Source organism: Elgaria multicarinata, chromosome 5 (assembly GCF_023053635.1).
Source record: "Elgaria multicarinata webbii isolate HBS135686 ecotype San Diego chromosome 5, rElgMul1.1.pri, whole genome shotgun sequence".
NCBI lineage: Eukaryota > Metazoa > Chordata > Lepidosauria > Squamata > Anguidae > Elgaria > Elgaria multicarinata.
The window spans coordinates 138,342,816-138,361,585 of NC_086175.1; the positions used below are offsets into that span (position 1 = coordinate 138,342,816).

Consider the following 18,770-nt stretch of genomic DNA (forward strand, 5'->3'; position numbering starts at 1 on the left):
GTTGGGCAAGGTTTATTTCCCTCCTAGGGTCCTCACAGGATCCTTGCAGCTCTACAAGGGGGGATTTCAGATCTGGATGTTCATGGGCAAAGCATTTATTTAAGTGCTGGCTAGTTCTTTAAACTCGCCCCCCCCCCCACTGATTATGAATCACATTCAGTGGGGCCACTAGGACAGGGCTGAACTCCAGGGCTCCACTCAGCAGAATCCAAGGAGAACCTCCAAAAACAGCAGAGCTGACTGTACCACATTTGGAAATAAGGGATGTAATTACGCACATTACAATCTAAGGCAGCAGAAGCCGTTGGCTCCATTGTTCAAAGGGGTGGTGAACCCACTCCGGGTTTCAGCCAGAACTCTAAGGGAGCTATAGGCAAGGTGTGAACCCCTTTAGAATTTTGACTGGTTCTGACTGAAACTCCAAAGCAGATTCACCGCCCCACTGAACATCAGAGCCACCAGTCTCTACTGATTTGAAGAGCAGGAGGTGCACAACCATTAAGCCCAGAGCCTAAAATTCTGTGATGGTGCCACCGCTCCCGTCTCTGAGAAAGGCTGAGAAATCCCGGCTTAAAGGTCTGTTCGTGCTTTCCTTAGGATCTGATGACAATCCATTACTAATATGCAAAGGCAAGCAAGCAAAGCCAGTGGAAAGGAGGGGCTGCATGTTACCCCCTGCCCAAAGCAACTCTTCTACTTCACCATCACCGGACAGCTTCAGACCTGCCTTTGATTGAAACAGGAGACAGTGCAAGTCAACGTGTGTCCAGCTATACGGAGAAACAGCTGACCTGTGACTACAGGTTGCTCAAATATCTCAGAAGCTTTGGCCCATAGGATCATAGAATCGTAGAGTTGGAAGGGGCTTCTAAGGCCATTGAGTCCAACCCCCTGCTCAGTGCAGGAATCCACCCTAAAGCATCCCTGACAGATGGTTGTCCAGCTGCCTCTTGAATGTCTCTAGTGTGGGAGAGCCCACAACCTCTCCAGCCTTGGCTACCCACCCCCACCCCAGAGGCTTCAGCATTGGGGGTGACAGTTTGCAAAAAAGGAAAAGCAGATAAAAAAGCCCTCCCGTTTCAGGCCCGGAGGGGGTGTAAATCAAGGATTGCAAATACGGCAACTATCTCCGTCTTCCGGCCTTGGAGAGTGGTGGAGTTGCATTGGAGCTGCAAACAACAGCTAGATGTTGGAAAGTCAAACGGAAGCCCTCCAAATCTCTACAGGATGAAAACAGACAGGCAGCAGTTGTGGCATAGAAAGAAAGTTGATCCTCCAGTTGATGGTGGGTGAGCCAACGTCCCTCACACCTCCACGTACACACAACCACTTTACTTAGTCTCTCGCCTTCTATCCGACATTCCTGATGGGCTCGTGAGACGGAAGCAGCCTTTGCCCCTGTCACCTGCTTCTTATCAGATCTCCTATAACTCTTGGTCTCCCGCAGAAACCTGGCATGCTCAGTACGTCTGCACAGACGAATCGTGGTTGGAACGCCAAAGGAGGCTGAAGGTTCCGTGCTGTTCATCAGCCCTTTTTGAGTCATTTCCTCTACCTTCCTCCAGATGTAAATGCAGCCAAACTACATCCTCAGTTGAGAACTTGAAATGTCACCCTTGAATACAGACTGTAAACTATGACGATACGGGAAAACTTGGGCCCTTTCCGTTCTTTTCTTCTCACGTGGCGATCTAAGCAAGATGAGAAGTCGCTACTGGGCCCCAAGATTGGTTTGTCACTCAGGGCCCTGTCGTGGAGACCTTGTGAGGAACCGCTGCTGTGAAGAACAGTCTCTCTTCCACTCAAAACTGGGAATGAGCGAAGCATCGATCAGCCCTAGCCTCTGACGGGATCCCTCTGAGCGGTTGGCAAGAGGCGTCTATTTGCATGAGGGGAGCCACTGAGCCACGTTCAGGACTCAGTTCGGGACGGTTAGATACGGCTGCTTGCCTGGATACAACTACACACATTAAGGAGACGATGGCTGTTGTTCCCTTAAGACTGGAGTCGTGACTTCAGGGCCGGTCTTCCAGAAGGCCTGGCCCCCAGCAATACAGAAACTAGCAGCTACGGAAGGGGGAACTATTTCGTGGGACACCCAATGGAGTTGGCAACGTTGGTGGTGCTCGGTTCGAGCCAGTTAGAAGAGGTTTGCCTTGAGGGGGTTGGGCTTCCGGTGGAAAGAGGAAAGCACCCCGGAGAAAGGTCCCGGCATGGCCTCCGCCGGCTGCCAAGCCTTCAGCAGGTCGGCCGTGTTGGTGGCCCCATTGCTGGTGGTCACCCCAGCCCACAGGGGAGCCTTGAGAGACTGCGCCACGTGGCCTGGTCCCATGCCTTGCGGCCCCGTGCTGGGACTGGGGCTCAAGCTGCTGCCGGGACTGTTCAGGTTGCCGGCGGTGGGCAGAGAGGCGGTGCTGTCGGGGGTCGGGCTGCAGTTGGATTCCTTGGACTCGTCGTCTTCCGAGGAGGAGCGGGGGTCTGGCTTCTTGCCGGCCGAGGAGCCGCCGTTGCCGCCATTCTGCCCTTTGGCGTTGGCCGCTCGCTCTTGCTTGCGGAACTTGGCCCGGCGGTTCTGGAACCAGACCTGAAGCAGAGGAGAGACAGAGGGCAGGGCCCAATGAGCCAGGTCCCAGTCTGATGGAGGAGGAGGAGGAGGAGGAGGAGGAGGAGGAGGAGGCAGCCACCATTTCAAGCTGCAGGAGGCCTTGGTCCTCTCTCCCTAGGCCCTGCCTCCTGTCATGAACCCATCTGGTTATCCAGACCTATGGAGAGGCCCTCAAATAGCCTAGTCCTGATGGCTAAGTGCAACCTCCAGTATCAGAGGCAGTAAGCCTGAATATACTAGTTGCTGGGGAACATGGGTGGGAGGGTGCTGTTGCACTGTGTCCTGCTTGTCAACGGCTGGTTGGCCACTGTGTGAACAGAGTGCTGGACTAGATGGGCCCTCGGTCTAATCCAGCATCAGGGCTCTTTTGATGTTCTTAGTTTGCAGAGGCCCGTTTTGTCAGGGATGCAGAAAAGGGCTTGGCCCCTGCCAGTCGTGGCTGGTGGCTTTGATTTTGATGGGGCTGTGAATCCATTCTGGATTTCAGCCAGAACTTTCCTGAACTCTGAGAGTTATCCAGTGTGCTGAACCCTACCCCCCCTCTCAAATGGGTTCATCACTTTGGATAGCTCCATTAGAGGTCTGGCTGGTTCTGTCTGAAAACCAGAATGGAAAGCCAGTGTGGCGTAGTGACTAAAGCATCAGACTGGGATTTGGGAGATCTGGGTTCTAGTCCCTGCTCAGCCATGGAAACCCACTGGGTGACTTTGGGCAAGTCATAAACCCTCAGCCCAACCCACCTCACAAAGTTGTTGTTGTGAGAATAAAATAGAGAGGAAGAGGATTATGTACACCTCCTTCAGTTCCTTGAAGGAAAAAAGGCAGCAAATAAATGCAATAATAAATAAATAAATAAATAAATGGATTCACTCCCCCACCAAAATCAGTGCCACCAGCCTCCACTGACCTCTGTACTATTGGCTTTTTTGGGGGGGAGACACACATCTCTTTCTCCTAGCCATTTAAATTATTTGAGTGGTGTTACTGCTTTAATATTTTAATGGTTTTATTAATAGGTTTTTTTTCTTCATGGTTTTATGGCTGGGATCTCTCCTCTCAGTCTTTACAAATCACAACGTAGTCCTTCTTACAATACATATAGTACCAGCTTCATGTCAAATATGAACCCTTCATGTACAGAAGTGAGTATTTTAAAAAGTATTTAAAAAAGAAGAAGCCACATTTGCCACATAAATGGTGGTGGTGGTGGTGACGGCGGCAGCGTGGACTGGTGAGCGTGGCTGACACCTGTGAGCCACTTACTTGAACTCTGGCTTCAGTGAGATCGATTTTGAGAGCCAGCTCTTCTCGGGTGTAGATGTCCGGGTAGTGGGTCTCGGCGAAGACTCTCTCCAGTTCCTTCAGCTGCGAGCTGGTGAACGTGGTACGGATCCTGCGCTGCTTCCTTTTCTCGTTGATGGTGGAGGGGTCCGAGAAGAACTTGTAGGGAACTGGTTGGGGTATCAAAGAGAGGAGAGCAGAGACGTGAGAGGCCCCCGGGCACCATGGTGACCAGGGAGAGGCACATGCAGGCATTTAGGCCAAATGGCAAAAGAACCTGCCCCAACCCACCCACCCACCAACCAGACCCCAGGCTGTTGAGGTGCTCTGGGTTCCTTTCCAGTGTCGTTGGTTTGGAAGAAGGATCCACTCTGGATTCAGCTATAAACTCACAAGGTGACCTTAAGCAACTCTGTCCACCCTCATCCTGCTCCCAGTCTACAATATGGAGTAAATAAAATATGGAGTTGTTGTAACCATCACTGAAATAATGTACCGTACAAAACCTTTTGGAAACCAATCCTCTAGAATCATAGAATAGCAGAGTTGGAAGGGACCTACAAGGCCATCGAGTCCAACCCCCTGCTCAATGCAGGAATCCACCCTAAAGCATCTCTGACAGTGTGGGAGAGCCCACCACCTCCCTAGATAACTGATTCCATTGTCATACCGCTCTAACAGTCAGGAAGTTTTTCCTGATGTCCAGCTGGAATCTGGCTCCCTTTAACTTGAGCCTGTTATTCTCTGTCCTGCACTCTGGGAGGATCGAGAAGAGATCCTGGCCCTCCTCTGTGTGACAACCTTTCAAGTATTTGAAGAGACATGCTATCATGTCTCCCCTCAATCTTCTCTTCTCCAAGCTAAACCTGCCCAGTTCTTTCAGTCCCTCCTCATAGGGCTTTGTTTCCAGACCCTGATCATCCTAATCTAATTTAACTGCAATGTATTAGTAGTAGCCATAGAGGTAGGTTGGCAGAGAATTTTGGATACACTCCTGCAAATAGATCACACCCTGATCTGAGTGGGTCCCCTCCCACTCCCCACCGACTCCAGATCAACAAAAGAATGAGATTTTAAGCTAAACTACAAAACCTCATAGCTGAGCTGATGTTTGCATAATTACATTGGGGAAGCAAAGTGTATGTTTAAAGTGTTTTATTCTGTTTTTATTTTATTTTATCTTGTACACTGCTCTGAAATTTTCAATGGAGAGCGGTATGTAAATATTGTAAAATAAATAAATAAAAATAAAAATGTTGTCAGGTACTCCTGGGGCAACAAGGATGTCCCTACATGTAGTTTATAAAGTGGAGGAGATATCATTAGACTATGCACGCACAACATTTCAAAACCATACATAGATTTAAAGAATATGCTCACTACTGTGTAAATCACATCCACCCACACACACCCCTTTCAAAATTCTTCATGCCCAGGGGAGCAGAAGAGATGAAGGTGCCCTTAGGGCTGTTCTCAGAAAGTATGCAATCTTTTGAGTTACACAGAAATTTTATGCACAATGAATCTTGTAAACCTTGCGAGTAGCTCCAATACTGTCTGACAGACAATAATTTAAAATCAATCCAATACTGTTTACAGCCAATCATAAGTGAGGTATGCAGATATAACCAGGAAATCGGGTTGTTGTTTTATTCAGCTCTGATATTTAATATGTTGTTTTATTGTTAGTAGTTTGATGTTTTTAAGCTGCCCCTGTGTATATGCTGGCAGAGGAGGGTGGGCTATAGCGTATGAAGACTCCTGTGGCACCTTAAAGGCACCAGATGTCAATGAAAGCTCAGGCCAGAATCAATAAACTTGTCAGTCTTTAAGGTGCCACAAGACTCTTTGCTGCTTTTGCTGCAGCAGCGGACTCCTGCGACCCTCCGGAAATGATAAATGCTAGAAATAAATACATATGATCAGCATTTATGTAGCTCTTATTTACATGGCGTCGTGGCTGACCGTGGCTCTCCGCAGCATCCCCCGAAAGGAGGAAAGAGGCCCGCCTTCCAGTTAGGAAGAACGCAGCGAAAAGCAGCCAAGCCCGGCGGCGCGGCGCTCCTTCCTCCCGCTGGCTCGGCGAGCGCGCGTCAGACGCCCGGGGCGCCCGGGAAGCGCGCGTTCCGCCACCCCGCTGAACTTCAAGGACGATCCAGCGCCGGGCGCAAGCCTGGCCTGGTCAGGCACAGAGCCCTTTCTTGTCCTGGGGAGGCCGGGGGAGCCGGGAGGCCCTTCCAGACCCGGGACGGAATTGCCGGGAGACGCGCGCCTGTATTTACTGCACCCGTAACACACCGTTTCCCAGATCCGTTCCAACAGCAGCGCAGTCGCCAGCCCGCGCCATTGCGCGGTTTAAAGGGACTTAAATCGCAGCAGCAGCAGCAGCAGCGAGAAAAGGGGCGCTTGCTCGCACCTGCCGCTCTCTGGGCTTTCGTCTGCCCCCCTCCCCCATCGCCCCCCCCCCCCCCAAGTTGGGCTGCAGGCAGGGCCCCGGAAGGCTTCTGCTCCCAGGCTCAGCCTCAGCGAGACCACCGGGCTCGGAGGAAGAAAGCGGCAGGCCGGGGTGGGCCGGGCCGCGCCAGCAGTCCTCGGCAGGAAGGGGGTCTCCCCGCGCCCCATTCCTCCCCACCCCGCATTCCTCCTCCTCCCCCGCCCGCCTACAGCCGGCTGCTTTGTGATTCGAAGGAAGACAGAGAAGGGGAACTACGAAGCCAGCCAGGCCGCCCGCGCTCCCGCTGCGTGGGTGGCTACAGGGTGTTTCCACTGGCGTGAATCCTAAGTGACTCCGGGTTGGACTGGGGTGCGCGCTGAGCGTTACTTGAATCTCGAGCGGCCCAGCGGCTCAGCCCCTTGACGTGGGTGTGCCGTTAGCGGCGTGAGCTCCGCCGATTTTCCATTTAGACGGCATCTAGCTTCGCTCCGAATTAGCTGGCTTTTTTTTTTTTTTGGTGCGCCCCCGCAGACGCAAAATCGCGGGTGGGCGAACGAACCAGGCGGGCTTCGGAGGCCATCTAGTCCGCCCCATCTCTCTCTTGCTTCCGAGTAAACGGTCCGCCTCAATGCTGAGGCGGCATTCGTTCGTCTCCTCCAGCCAAGGGCCGGCGGATTTCGCACGCCGCGCAGCCGTATCCCGGCCATCGTTAACTCCGAGAGGAATAACCCCCACCGCGCTCTGGGGGGCTTAATCCTCGCCTGCACAGAAGACGGTGGGTGGAGTTCTTTGGGCTTGCAGGAGGAGGGAGGAAGGGACCGGGCACCGCTGCCTTGCGCACCTGGGAACTGCTTCACGGCATCACAGAATCGTAGAATAGTAGAGTTGGAAGGGGCCTACAAGGCCATCGAGTCCAACCCCCTGCTCAATGCAGGAATCCACCCTAAAGCATCCCTGACAGATGGTTGTCCAGCTGCCTCTCGAAGGCCTCTAGTGTGGGAGAGCCCACCCACCCTAGGTCATGGATTCCATGGTCGTACTGTTCTAATAGTCAGGAAGTTTTTCCTGATGTCTAGCCAGAATCTGGCTTCCTGTAACTTAAGCCCCTTATTCCATTCCTTCACTCTGGGAGGATCGAGAAGAGATCCTGGCCCTCCTCTGTGGGACAACCTTTCAAGTATTTGAAGAGTGCTATCATGTCTCCCCTCAGTCTTCTCTTCCCCAGGCTAAACATGCCCAGTTCTTTCAGTCTCTCTTCATAGGGCTTTGTTTCCAGACCCCTGATCATCCTGGTTGCTCTCCTCTGAACACGCTCCAGCTTGTCTGCGTCCTTCTTGAATTGTGGAACCCAGAACTGGACGCAATACTCAAGATGAGGCTTAACGGGTGCCGAATAGAGGGGAACCAGTACCTCATGCGATTTGGAAGCTATACTTCTCTTAATGCAGCCCAAAATAGCATTTGCCTTTCTTGCAGCCATATCGCACTGTTGGCTCACATTCAGCTTGCTATCTGCAACAATTTCCAAGATCCTTCTCGTTTGTAGTATTTCTGAGCCAAGTATCCCCCATCTTGTAAGTGTGCCTTTGGTTTCTTTCTCCTAGGTGTAGAACTTGGCATTTATCCCTATTAAATTTCATCTTGTTGTTTTCAGCGCAGCACTCCAGCCTATCAAGATCACTTTGAAGTTTGTTTCTGTCTTCCAGGGTATTCGCTATCCCACCCAATTTTGTGTCATCTGCAAATTTGATAAGCTTTCCCTGCACCTCCTCATCCAAATCATTCATAAAAATGTTGAAGAGCACTGGGCCCAGGACTGAGCCCTGCGGCACCCGACTCGTTGCCTCTCCCCAGTTTGAAAAGTTAGCGCTGATTAGCAAGAGAAAGTACCATTGATAAGCGAAGGTACCATTGATCATCATTTTAGTTAAGGGACTTTCCGCTTTGCCTTCTCGCTCTCCCTGATGGGGTCCGTGATCCTATGCAAAGTTACTGGGGGATAAGCCCCTTTGTACCAAGAGGGACTTACTTCGAAATAAAGCATGCATCCGTAGGGTCTGGCACCAATCAAACTATTGGCGCCGGTTCCTATCGATCTGTCGCCCCAACAACTGGCTTGTGAATCGTATTTTAAGGCTGCAATTCTGCGCCCATTTTCCGTGGAGCAAGCTCCATTGATCCCAGTGGGACTTACTTCTGAGGAGACCTGCTGCCTCTTCTTGCCCTTCGGATTGTGGGAAACGCAAGCCTGTGTTTCGGGCAGGCCTCGTCACAAGCGCGAGCTGGCAGGCGCCCCAATTCCGGGGGATCCGACGCAGCCGGGCAGAGGACACCCCCCCCCCCTCGGGGAAAGGCACCGGCTGCACGTCTGGAAGGTGGCCGCTCACTGGGGTGTCCCTGGGGTGTCCATTTGGGGTGTCCTTGTAACGTCCCATCCTTCTCCGTTTACCGCGCAATCCTGTGTAGGTCTACTCAAAAGTAAGTCCCGTTGAGCTCGATGAAGCTCGCGCCCAGGGAAGCGGGCGTCCCGTTGCAGCCTTCCGGTGCGGCTGCCCCGTGGCTCGGCCTGGGCGCTGGCACAAGGGGGGGGGGCGGGACCTGGGGGGTACAGTGACAATTTCAACCATTGGCCTGGGGCAGGAAGAACATTTGGGTCGGCCCTGGATGCCTTGGGGCACGATCCAGCCTCATGTAAAGCCTTTCATCCTTTTGCCCTTTGCAAGGGAGTAGGTCCCACTCAATGGGCTGCGAGTAAACATGGATCCTCCCAGAGAAACACAGGCTAAGCCCCGTGCAAGAAACGGCCCGCCCTTGCCTGCCAACACCCTCGCCTTGGGATCGGCGGGGCTGACTTCCGAGTAGACGCGCCGCTCCTTTTGACTCTAATGGGACTGATGGTGTCTTAAAACAGATTAAAAACAGATTAAAAACCCGGCTCTTTGGTGGGCGTTTTGTCTTTAGCCAAATCCCAGGACCACGGAAATCTCTCCCGCCTCCAAGGGTTTTGGCTAAGAGACTGCGTAGAAATAGTTCAGTCTTCCCTCAACCTGGCGCCCTCCAGATCCCTACCATCCCCAGCCATTGTGGTTTCTGGGGATCATGGAGCTTGTAATCCAACACATCTGGAGGGAGACCGGTTGGGGAAGGTTGCATTAATTGGGCATTTATTGTCCCAAATAGTTGTTTCAGTTCTATCGCCCGTTGAGAATAATTATAATTATAATTATAATTATAATTATTATAATCCATACGCGTGGGGCCACGCTTCCTTGAAAGATGGGAATTTAGGCGTTAATTCAGAGCACCGTTCCTTAACCTGGTGCCCGCCAGATGTGCTGGACTACAACACCCATAATTCCATCAGTAAATGCCATTCTTGCTGGTGGGTGTTGGGTGTTGTAGTCCAACACATCTGGAGGGCATCAGTTTGGGGAAGACAACCAAGAGTCCTGTGGCACCTTAAAGCCTAACCCATTTATTCCGCTCGGTCGCCATCGGAGGTGGCGTCACCACGAAAAGCCTCCGCCAGAATAAACGCGTCCCTCCTAACGATGCCACACGGCTCCTCGTTGCCCTGCAGCCACGGGACCCGGCGACCTCCCTGGGACCTGTCAAATCGGCGAAGAGGGCGATGCAGGCGGGAAACTCCCGTCCACGGTCGCCTGGGACAGCGCGGGCAGATTCGTATTTTCTCTGCTTTTGTATTGAAGCATTTCACATTTCATTACAGATTTTTTTTAACCATTGAGCCACGGGCCCCCGAGCGCCGCTGGCTGGCCTCGAGTCCCCGTCGAATTCCGGCAACGGACGAGGCGCGCTCCGGTGAACCGGCTTCGCCCGGAATCAGACCCCGCCGCGTTGCCCAGGTCCTCCTCCCGATCAAGGGCTTCCGTTTAGGGCGGCCCCCTGTCTTGCGTGGCTCTGGTTTGGGGCCCCAGCCACGCACCCGCTCGCTCCCTGGCTAGCTTTGCGGGTTTCGTCAATGTCTGGTCGATTTCAAAGCCAGTTTGGTCAGTAACAAAATTGTCCTGAAATCCGCCAGGAAATCACGACAGCCGGATCGCCGTGCTCCAAACCCGGACCCATTTTCAGGGTTGTTTTCTCTCTCTCTCTCTCCTCGTGAAAACGTCTAGGGTTTCGGTTTCCATTAAACGCTTTAGGCAAAGTGGAGTTCGCCCGGGGAGGGGATCCGACCCCACCCTGATCTCTTGCGCCTTTGGGACCAAAACTCAAAACAAGGTTCTAATCTCCCTTATTAAATTCGGTTTCGCGTCCTATTTTAAAAGGGCGAGGAGGGGAGGAGGTTCTGAAAGCCGAACGAATTCTTCATTCCCTGCGCGCCGAGATCAGCCGATGAGGGCAACCAGCCTGCGTTTTAATCATTGCAACCAACCCTGATGACGTTTCTTTCGATTTTATTAATTTCTGACATGAATTCGTTTCGATATCACCCGAAGTCCTGATCGCTTCGGGAGGTATTTCTGAGAGACGCCAGCCCGCTGTTTCCAAGCGCCCCGTACCAGGCGCCCAGGACTTGAAATCGCTGGCCCCGTTCAGAAGACACCTTAAACCAGGGCTTTAACCACGGTGGTTAAGCCAGAAAGCCGGGCCGGCCCGGCTTTCTGGCTTAACCACCGTGGTTAAAGCCCTGGTTTAAGGTGTCTTCTGAACGGGGCCTCTGTCTGTCTAACACCTACATTAAAAAAGAAAAAGATTATACTTAAGAGGGTCCGATCCGGACCTTAGAACCTTCACCCTCTACGATAGAATCCTGATCAAGCTCGGACTCGCTGCGCCTGCTCTAGAGTAAAAATGAAAGCGAGACAGAGACGCAGCCAGTGAGGGCTGGTGTCACCTATTTCGGCGGCGGGGCTGTGAATCCATTCTGGGTCTCAGTCGTCACTCCGAAGGAGATCTCCAACGCGCTGACCCCTAGCCCCAAAACGGATTCAGAACCTTGGATAGCTCCCTTAGAGCACTGTCTCCTTCTGGCAAACCCAGAACGGATTCATTGCCCCACTGACGTTGGCGCCCTCAGCCTCCACTAGACGTGGCTATACGATGCGGATTTAAAGTAAGGGCTATTTTGGCCCTCGGCCCCATCGACTTCAACGGCGGAGTTTCCGCTCTCCTGCCTTGCTCCTTGGATTCAATGGGAATTTCAGGCTGACAACTTGTGCCCATTTACTTGGAAGGAAATGCCACAGAACGCAGTGAGAGGCCCTTCGGAGTAAATACGCCCAGGATCGGGCCACACGTTACTCCAATCTGATGAGATCGTGCCCAAATGGTTCAAAACGGGGCACGCCGGGGCTCCATGCGGCCGAGCGAAAGGGAAAACGTCGGTGGAGGCGGCGGCCCCATATCCGCCCCCCGCCCCAGCAAAAAGAACAGGGAGGGCAAAAGGCCTGGGAAAGGCGCCTGCTGAATCCCCCCCCCACACTTTTCGTTTTCCCTGCGCTTTCCTCTTAGCCAGAATATTTGCCGCCAAGTTTCTCCGTCCGGGCTGCCCTCAAAAGAGCTGCCTTCCCCCCCCCCGCCCCCCGCCCCCGGTCCAGGACGGCCTGCGAGAGGGAAGGGGCCACCACGGGACAGGTGCAGCGCTGCCAGCTTTCTACTGAGGCAGCACTCGTCTTCCGCGGGTGTTGCAGAGCGAACCGGAGGCGAGGCGGGGGTGGGGGTGGAAAGGGGACCGGTTCAGGGGGGAAGAGGGCGAGCCGGTCCGCGCTCCCGACGCCACCAGACCCCTCCACGCCTCGGGGGTCCCCCGCGGCACGGAGGGCGCAGCAGGCGCGCCCCCGCCGGCGTTTTCGTTCCGTTCCGTGCCTCGTCTCGCGAGGCGGCGCTCCGGCGCGGCTGCCGCGCTTTTCCACGGGGCGGGCTTGCGCAGGAGAACCGCCTGCCCGGCCTTCGCTCCTGAGCCGAGCCGGCGTCGGCGGGGTTTCGCGAAAGGCTCCGTCCCAGGCGCCGGAGCGGCTCGCTCGAGAGGCCCGCCCGCTTTCGGCCGGGAGCGCCGGGGGACGGCGAGGGGCCCCCGGGCGCGGCTCTCGGGGCGCCGCCGCGTTTCAGCCTCTCGCGTCCGAGGGGTGTTTTGTCCCCGCCACTCCCGGCCGGGTGGTCTCGCTGGGTCCCTGGCCGCCACGGGGTCGCTGCACCGGTCCCTGGCCGCGGGCCGCGCCCGGGACCCCGGAGGGCCGCCGCTATGGAAACGTGGCCTGCGGGGCTCCCCGGGCGCCCCGCCTGGCGCCCCGGGCAGGACCCCGCGGCGCCCCCGCCAAGGCCCGGCGCTGCCGCCCCGTCCACGAAGGCCGCCTGGCGCTCTTCCCCTCGTCCGCAGAAGGGCTGCCCCCGGGCGGGCTGCGCGCTTCCCCCTCCGGAGCGCGGAGGCCACGAAGGGGCCCGGCCTCGCCCCCGCCCCCCCCCCGCGGGCCCTCCCGGAGGACGCCCGCGGCCCGGCAACGGGAGCCGTCGGGGGGCGCCTGCTGCGCCCCGGCCCCGAGCCTCCCTCGAGGGCGCGGGCGCGGGCCAGGCGGGCTGGTGGCGGGGGCCGCCCCGTCCCCGCGGCCGTCTCCCGCGGCCTCCCGCGGCCGTCTCCCGCGGGCGTCGCGGCGCCCTTACCTGCGGCGTAGGGCGGGGGCTGGTGGTCGCGCAGGGCGCCCAGCGTGCAGTTGGCGCCGGCGAGCGGCGGGCAGCCCGGGCTGGCGGCGAAGCTGCCGCGGATGGGACTGTACTGGAAGGAGTTGGCCTGGCTGCACGAGCTGAAGTCCGCGTAGGCCGACGCCTCCATGGCCGCCATGCACGAGTCGTACGAGTTCAGGTAGGAGTAATCCATGGCGAACATCGGGGGCCCGCGGCGGCGGCGGCGGCGGGGGGGGGGGGAAGGGGCGTCGGGCGCGCTCCGGGCCGCCCCCTGCCCGGCTGCCCGCCTGCCCGGCTGCCTGCCTCCCTCGGCTGGGCCCGGGCGCTGCTCCTGCCTCGGCCGCCGCGGCTGCTGCTTTGCCGCGGACCGACGGGGCGGGCGGTGATATAGCTGGCCGCGCTCGGGGAAGACGAGGGAGCCGCGCCGGATCCTTTGCATGACAATCTCTCCCGGAGTCTATTGGGGGCAGGAGCCGGGCGCGGGGGGGGGGGGCTGCCCACGGGCCCCGCCCACCCCGTCCATCCCTCCGCCAGCCTTAACCCTCTCAGGCGCCATCCCAACGCCCAGCCGAGGAGGAGGAGGAGGAGGAGGGAGCGGCAGGCGGGGATCCCCCCTAGCCCCAGCTGCAAGGGGGGCGCTTTGGGGGAGGGGGGCCTTAGCTCCTAAGCGGGCTCCAGGAGAGGGGGAAGCCTCGCCCCCTCCCGGTTCTCCTTTGGTATCCCCAAGTCTAGGGGATGCTTGTTCCGGAGGCACAGATCAAACCCCTTTGAGGGGGTTGAGGAAGGCAGGGGGTCGGAGGAAACTGAGAGAATCTGCCCCCCCCCTTTCAGCTTTTGTCCTGGCTGTTTTTCTCTCCTCCCTCCCCACCAAGAAACGGCCGGACAACCCATACCTCCTCTATCCCAAGTAAATGTAAGAAGGAAAGAAAAACCACCCGCCCCCTTCCTCCCTTCCTGCATCTTCTTGGACTATCTTGATAGGGAAGGTCACAGTGGCCTGCCTGGCAAGGTTGTTGTTGCAGGGATGCCCAAGAGAACAGTCTGTCCTGAAGGGCCGTGAAGGGCTGCTAACATCAGCTGAAAGAAAGACTGGCTCTCCTGTAAATGCTTCTTCCTCTTCCTTTTCTCAGTCTTGATTAAGATGGACTTTCCTAACTGACACACATGCCCAGTGATTCATGAGGGGTTCCCCCCCCCAAAAAAAAGATGGAATGGGAAAGGAAGAGAAGGCGGGAGGGAGGCAAGGTGTGTGTTCAAAGGAGGGCAGCCAGGATGATCAGGGGTCTGGAAACAAAGCCCTATGAAGAGAGACTGAAAGAACTGGGCATGTTTAGCCTGGAGAAGAGAAGATGGAGGGGAGACATGAGAGCACTCTTCAAATACTTCAAAGGTTGTCACACAGAGGAGGGCCAGGATCTCTTCTCGATCCTCCCAGAGTGCAGGACACGGAATAACGGGCTCAAGTTAAAGGAAGCCAGATTCTGGTTGGACATCAGGAAAAACTTCCTGACTGTTAGAGCAGTACGACAATGGAACCAGTTACCTAGGGAGGTGGTGGGCTCTCCCACACTAGAGGCCTTCAAGGGGCAGCTGGACAACCATCTGTCAGGGATGCTTTAAGGTGGATCCCTGCGTCGAGCAGGGAGTTGGACTCGATGGCCTTGTAGGCCCCTTCCAACTCTGCTATCCTATGATTCTATGATTCTATGCGTCTATCAAGGAAACAAGCTTGCACATCTCTCTCTCTTTCACCTCACCTGGTGAGCCCCAGATGTGTAGGACTACAAGCCCCGTCATTCTCAGAGAGCCTGGCCATTGGCGATCTGGAAGGCTGCAAGGGTTGCCGCTGGTCACAGGATTGAAAATGCCCAGGCACAGCTGGGCCTTGCGCTCAGTTCAAACTCTTGGAGGGGGGAAACTCCTGTGTGCGCAATTAAGGAAAACTGTCACATCTGCCCAGATGGGCAGGAAATTGTGGGATTATAAGAGAAACAAAAAATAAAAATAAAACCTAAGTATTACACCCTTTGCTGATTTCCCCCTTCTTATCTGACCATTGCAAGTTTAATATTATGTATGATCAAGTTTTATATTAATAGTGTGCCTGTGTTGGGGGAGGGTCGTTTTACGTAGATTTATGTCATCTGTGAGAAGAAATAAGTTGTGTCTTAGTTTGGGGGAGTATCATTAAATCAATAGGAACATGTAATACTAGAGATGCCCCCATCTGTTTGTCCAGCCACACCTGTTGAGGGGGGGCTCCCCTATCCTCATGGGATGGCTTGGGGGGTGCTCAGGGTGGGGGGCTTAATCCCCAGCCCACTCCACTACTGTGCTTTTTATTTATTTCTGATTTTTGGTAATATCTGATGCCCCTGCCCAGCCTCCACCAAGCCTGGGCCCTTTAGATGTGTTAGATCACAACCCCCATCATCCCCATACAGCATCATGGAGTTTGTAGTCTGACCCATCCAGAGGGCACCAGTTTGGAGAATGCTGCAAGCCCCCTGCCAGGCCGGGCCGGCCCTGCTCCAAGGACAGGGCAGAGCTCCTCCTCGTTTGGCATCGGGCAACCAGAAGACGCCTTCAGGATTTCAGGATTTGCTTTCAACCAACTCTTTTCTAAGTTGGGGGAAAGCGGCGGCGGCGGCGGCGGCTGTGGTGTCAAGCGTGCAGAGGGTTCAACTCCAGTGAAAAGTATCCATGAGCAGGTGAGAAGGGGCTAGGAAGAGCCCTGATGCCGGATCAGGCCTTGGGCCTCTCTGGGCCTCTATTCTGTTTCCCCACAGCGGCCAACTTTGTGAAGCCCACAAGCAGGACATGAGCACGGCTGGAGCCTCCCGCTCTTGTTCTGTAAGAATATTGGAAGAGTCCCACGGTGCCGAGTTCAGCTCTGGCGTTCGCTCTCATAAGGTGTGGGGACGGCCAAATGTTTGGATGGCTTTAAAGGGGGACTGGACAAATCCCTGGAGGAAGAGAAGGAGGAGGAGAAGGAGGAGGAGGAGGAGGCTGCTATCCATGGGTACTAGTCCTGATGGCTCTGTGCTACCTCCAAGATCAGAGGCAGTAAGCCTAGAGACACCAGTATCTGGGGAACATGGGTGGGAGGGTGCTGCTGCACTCGTGTCCTGTTTGTGGGTTTTCCCGTGGGCAGCTGGTTGGTCTTGGTCACTATGTGAGCAGAATGCTGGAGGAGAAGGACCCTTGGCCTGATCCAGCAGCACTCTTCTTATGTTCTTAGGTGGCCTGCTGATGTAGCACACAGTCCTTCATTTGTGGGTCCATTATAGATCTACTGCTTGGAGTGGAGACAGAGGGTGGTGGTGGTGGGGAGGCATTTTTCTTCCAAACACACAATACCAGAACCCAGTGGGGTCATCCCATGAAGAGAATTACTGGCAAATTCAGGGCAGATAAAAGGAAGGACTTCTCCATACAGTATGCATTTATTAAACTATGGAATTCGCTACCACAAGAAGTAGCACTGGCCGCCAATTTGGATGGTTTTCAAAGGGGGGTTAGGCAAATTCCTGGAGGAGAAGACTATCAAGGGCTACAAGTCTTGATGGCTAAGTGCTACCTCCAGTATCAGAAGCAGTATGCCCAAGTATTCCAGTTGCTGGGGAATATGGGTGGGGGGTGCTCTTGCATTCATGTCCTGGAGAAGAGATGATTGAGGGGAGACATGAGAGCATGTCTCTTCAAATACTTCAGAGGTTGTCACACAGAGGAGGGCCAGGATCTCTTCTCGATCCTCCCAGAGTGCAGGACACGGAATAACGGGCTCAAGTTAAAGGAAGCCAGATTCCAGCTGGACATCAGGAAAAACTTCCTGACTGTTAGAGCAGTACGACAATGGAACCAGTTACCTAGGGAGGTGGTGGGCTGTCCCACACTGGAAAGCCTAGAAGCACCCTGGCCTGACCATGCACATGCTTGTGCCTAGGTGCCATTGCTATGCCTCTCACTCCTCACAATCTCACCTGCTTTTGCTGTTGGGGTACTGGTGCACATGTGCATGAATAACTAATGTTAAGGCACTTCAGAAGCCACGAGAAGAGCCACACTGGATCAGGCCAAGGGTCTATCTCAGCCTTCCCAACCCAGTTCCCATACTAGCTGGGAATTATGGGAGTTCCTGGATTCCTGCACTGAGCAGGGGGTTGGACTCGATGGCCTTGTGGGCCCCTTCCTACTCTGCTATTCTATGATTCTATGAGTTGCAGTCTCAACACATCTGGAGGGAGCCAGGTTGGGGAAGGCCCGTCTGTCTAGTCTAGCCCTCTGTTCGCACAGTGTCCAAACAACCACCTGTCAGAGGAGACACGTCTTGTGCTCAGAGACCAGCTCCTTCTGGCAGTCTCCTTCCTTCCTTTATTTTATTTATTTATTGCATTTTTATACCGCCCAATAGCCGAAGCTCTCTGGGCGGTTCACAAAAATTAAAACCATACTAAAACAACCAACAGGTTAAAAACACAAAAACAAAATACAATATAAAAAGCACAACAAGGATAAAACCACACAGCAGAAATTGATATAAGATTAAAATACAGAATTAGAGCAGTAAAATTTAAATTTAAGTTAAAATTAAGTGTTAAAATACTGAGAGATTAAAAAGGTCTTCAGCTGGCGACAAAAGGAGTTGTTCCCTGCCTAGATTTTCTTCATCTAGAAATTGCCTCCAGCCATTTTTCTTCTCTCCTATTTGACCCCCCCTCTCCATACTGTCCTCAGCTTGGCCTACACCGCAAGGAGGGCGTGTTTGTAGCCTTCCAGAGGGAAATTTGCATCTGGGCAAATGAGCTGCACAGCCAACAACAAGCTGTTATGAGGTTGCTGGAGGACTCTTGGCTGTTTTGGGTGTGTGTGTGTGATGATTTCCGGGGGGGGGGTATTATTACATCGTCACGCCTAAAACTTTCCACCCACTCCAAGGGGCCACACTTAGAGTGGTCTTGCAAATGTTTTCAAAAACTGGCTGGAAAAGACAAGCGTCCCTGCCCCTCTGCAATGGTGGGGTCCTCCCTTTGGGGCTGGTGGTGCGTAGATGCAAGTGGGGAGGGGGGTACGGCTTCCATCCTGGGGCAGGATTGGAGTGCACTTCCAACCAAATGGGGAGCTAGAAGGAGCAATTGACTACTGGTCATGGGTGCATGGGGGGCTTATTGCTGTAACAGCAGAGGGGTGCATCAGAGATAATGCAACCTTTGATGGGACAACTAAGGGAAGGTTTAAGAACATCAGAAGGGCCCTGAGGCTGGATCAGACCAAGGGTCCATCTAGTCCAGCTTCTGTTCACACAGTGGCCAGGGACCCACAAGGCAGGACATGGTGCAAGAGCACCCTCCCACCCATGTTCCCCAGCAACTGGTGCACACAGGCTTTGAATACTGGAGGTAGCACACAACCATCAGGGCTAGTAGCCATGGATTGCCTTTGATACCTTCATATTCGGTCAATTATTGCACTTTTGCAGAAGACCTTTTGCAAAGGAAAAAAAAGAGGTGGTAGAAGAATAAGAATATGGGGATACCTTTGATCTGGTCATGCATAGGATCAACACATACTATTACTTCCCACAGTCACACCTAAGTGCTGAATTTCTTTCTTTTCTTGATGCTATCAAAACCGCCTCTTTTCAGATGTCCATATGTCTTTGTGGCAAAAAAAATTAACTAATAAAACTACATGAACTTCACGTACATGTCCTGATGTAGAAAAGAAAGAGAACTCACAGGAGAGCTCACCCAAACTTTTCCTTAAATGGTTCACCTGCATATTTGGCACAGAGAATCCCTAATTTTATCT

The 18,770-nt window shown here is 54.3% G+C and overlaps 1 protein-coding gene across 2 annotated transcripts; it reads right to left on the reverse strand.

The window, feature by feature from the left end:
* Window positions 1–2,140: 2,140 nt before the first annotated feature.
* On the reverse strand, window positions 2,141–13,161 carry PHOX2A (paired like homeobox 2A). Of its 2 annotated transcripts, none has more exons than XM_063127370.1 (3): window positions 12,939–13,161; window positions 3,869–4,056; window positions 2,141–2,584 (listed from the first exon to the last, which is right to left on the reverse strand). In XM_063127370.1, the coding sequence occupies exons 1-3, from the start codon at window positions 13,159–13,161 to the stop codon at window positions 2,141–2,143; spliced, it is 855 nt and encodes a 284-aa protein (XP_062983440.1). The 2 variants fall into 2 exon arrangements, with proteins under 2 accessions (XP_062983440.1, XP_062983439.1); XM_063127369.1 differs by having other exon boundaries at window positions 2,141–2,634; window positions 3,865–4,056.
* Window positions 13,162–18,770: the final 5,609 nt, after the last annotated feature.

Excerpts from the sequence above, each read along its gene's own strand:
- PHOX2A (XM_063127369.1), bottom strand. The coding sequence starts at position 13,161 with ATGTTCGCCATGGATTACTCCTACCTGAACTCGTACGACTCGTGCATG. Across the intron at positions 4,057-12,938 it reads GCCCCCGCCCTACGCCGCAG|TTCCCTACAAGTTCTTCTCG; the intron begins GTAAGGGCGCCG and ends TACCCCAACCAG. Across the intron at positions 2,635-3,864 it reads TGAAGCCAGAGTTCAAGTAA|ACTGGGACCTGGCTCATTGG; the intron begins GTGGCTCACAGG and ends CTCCTCCATCAG.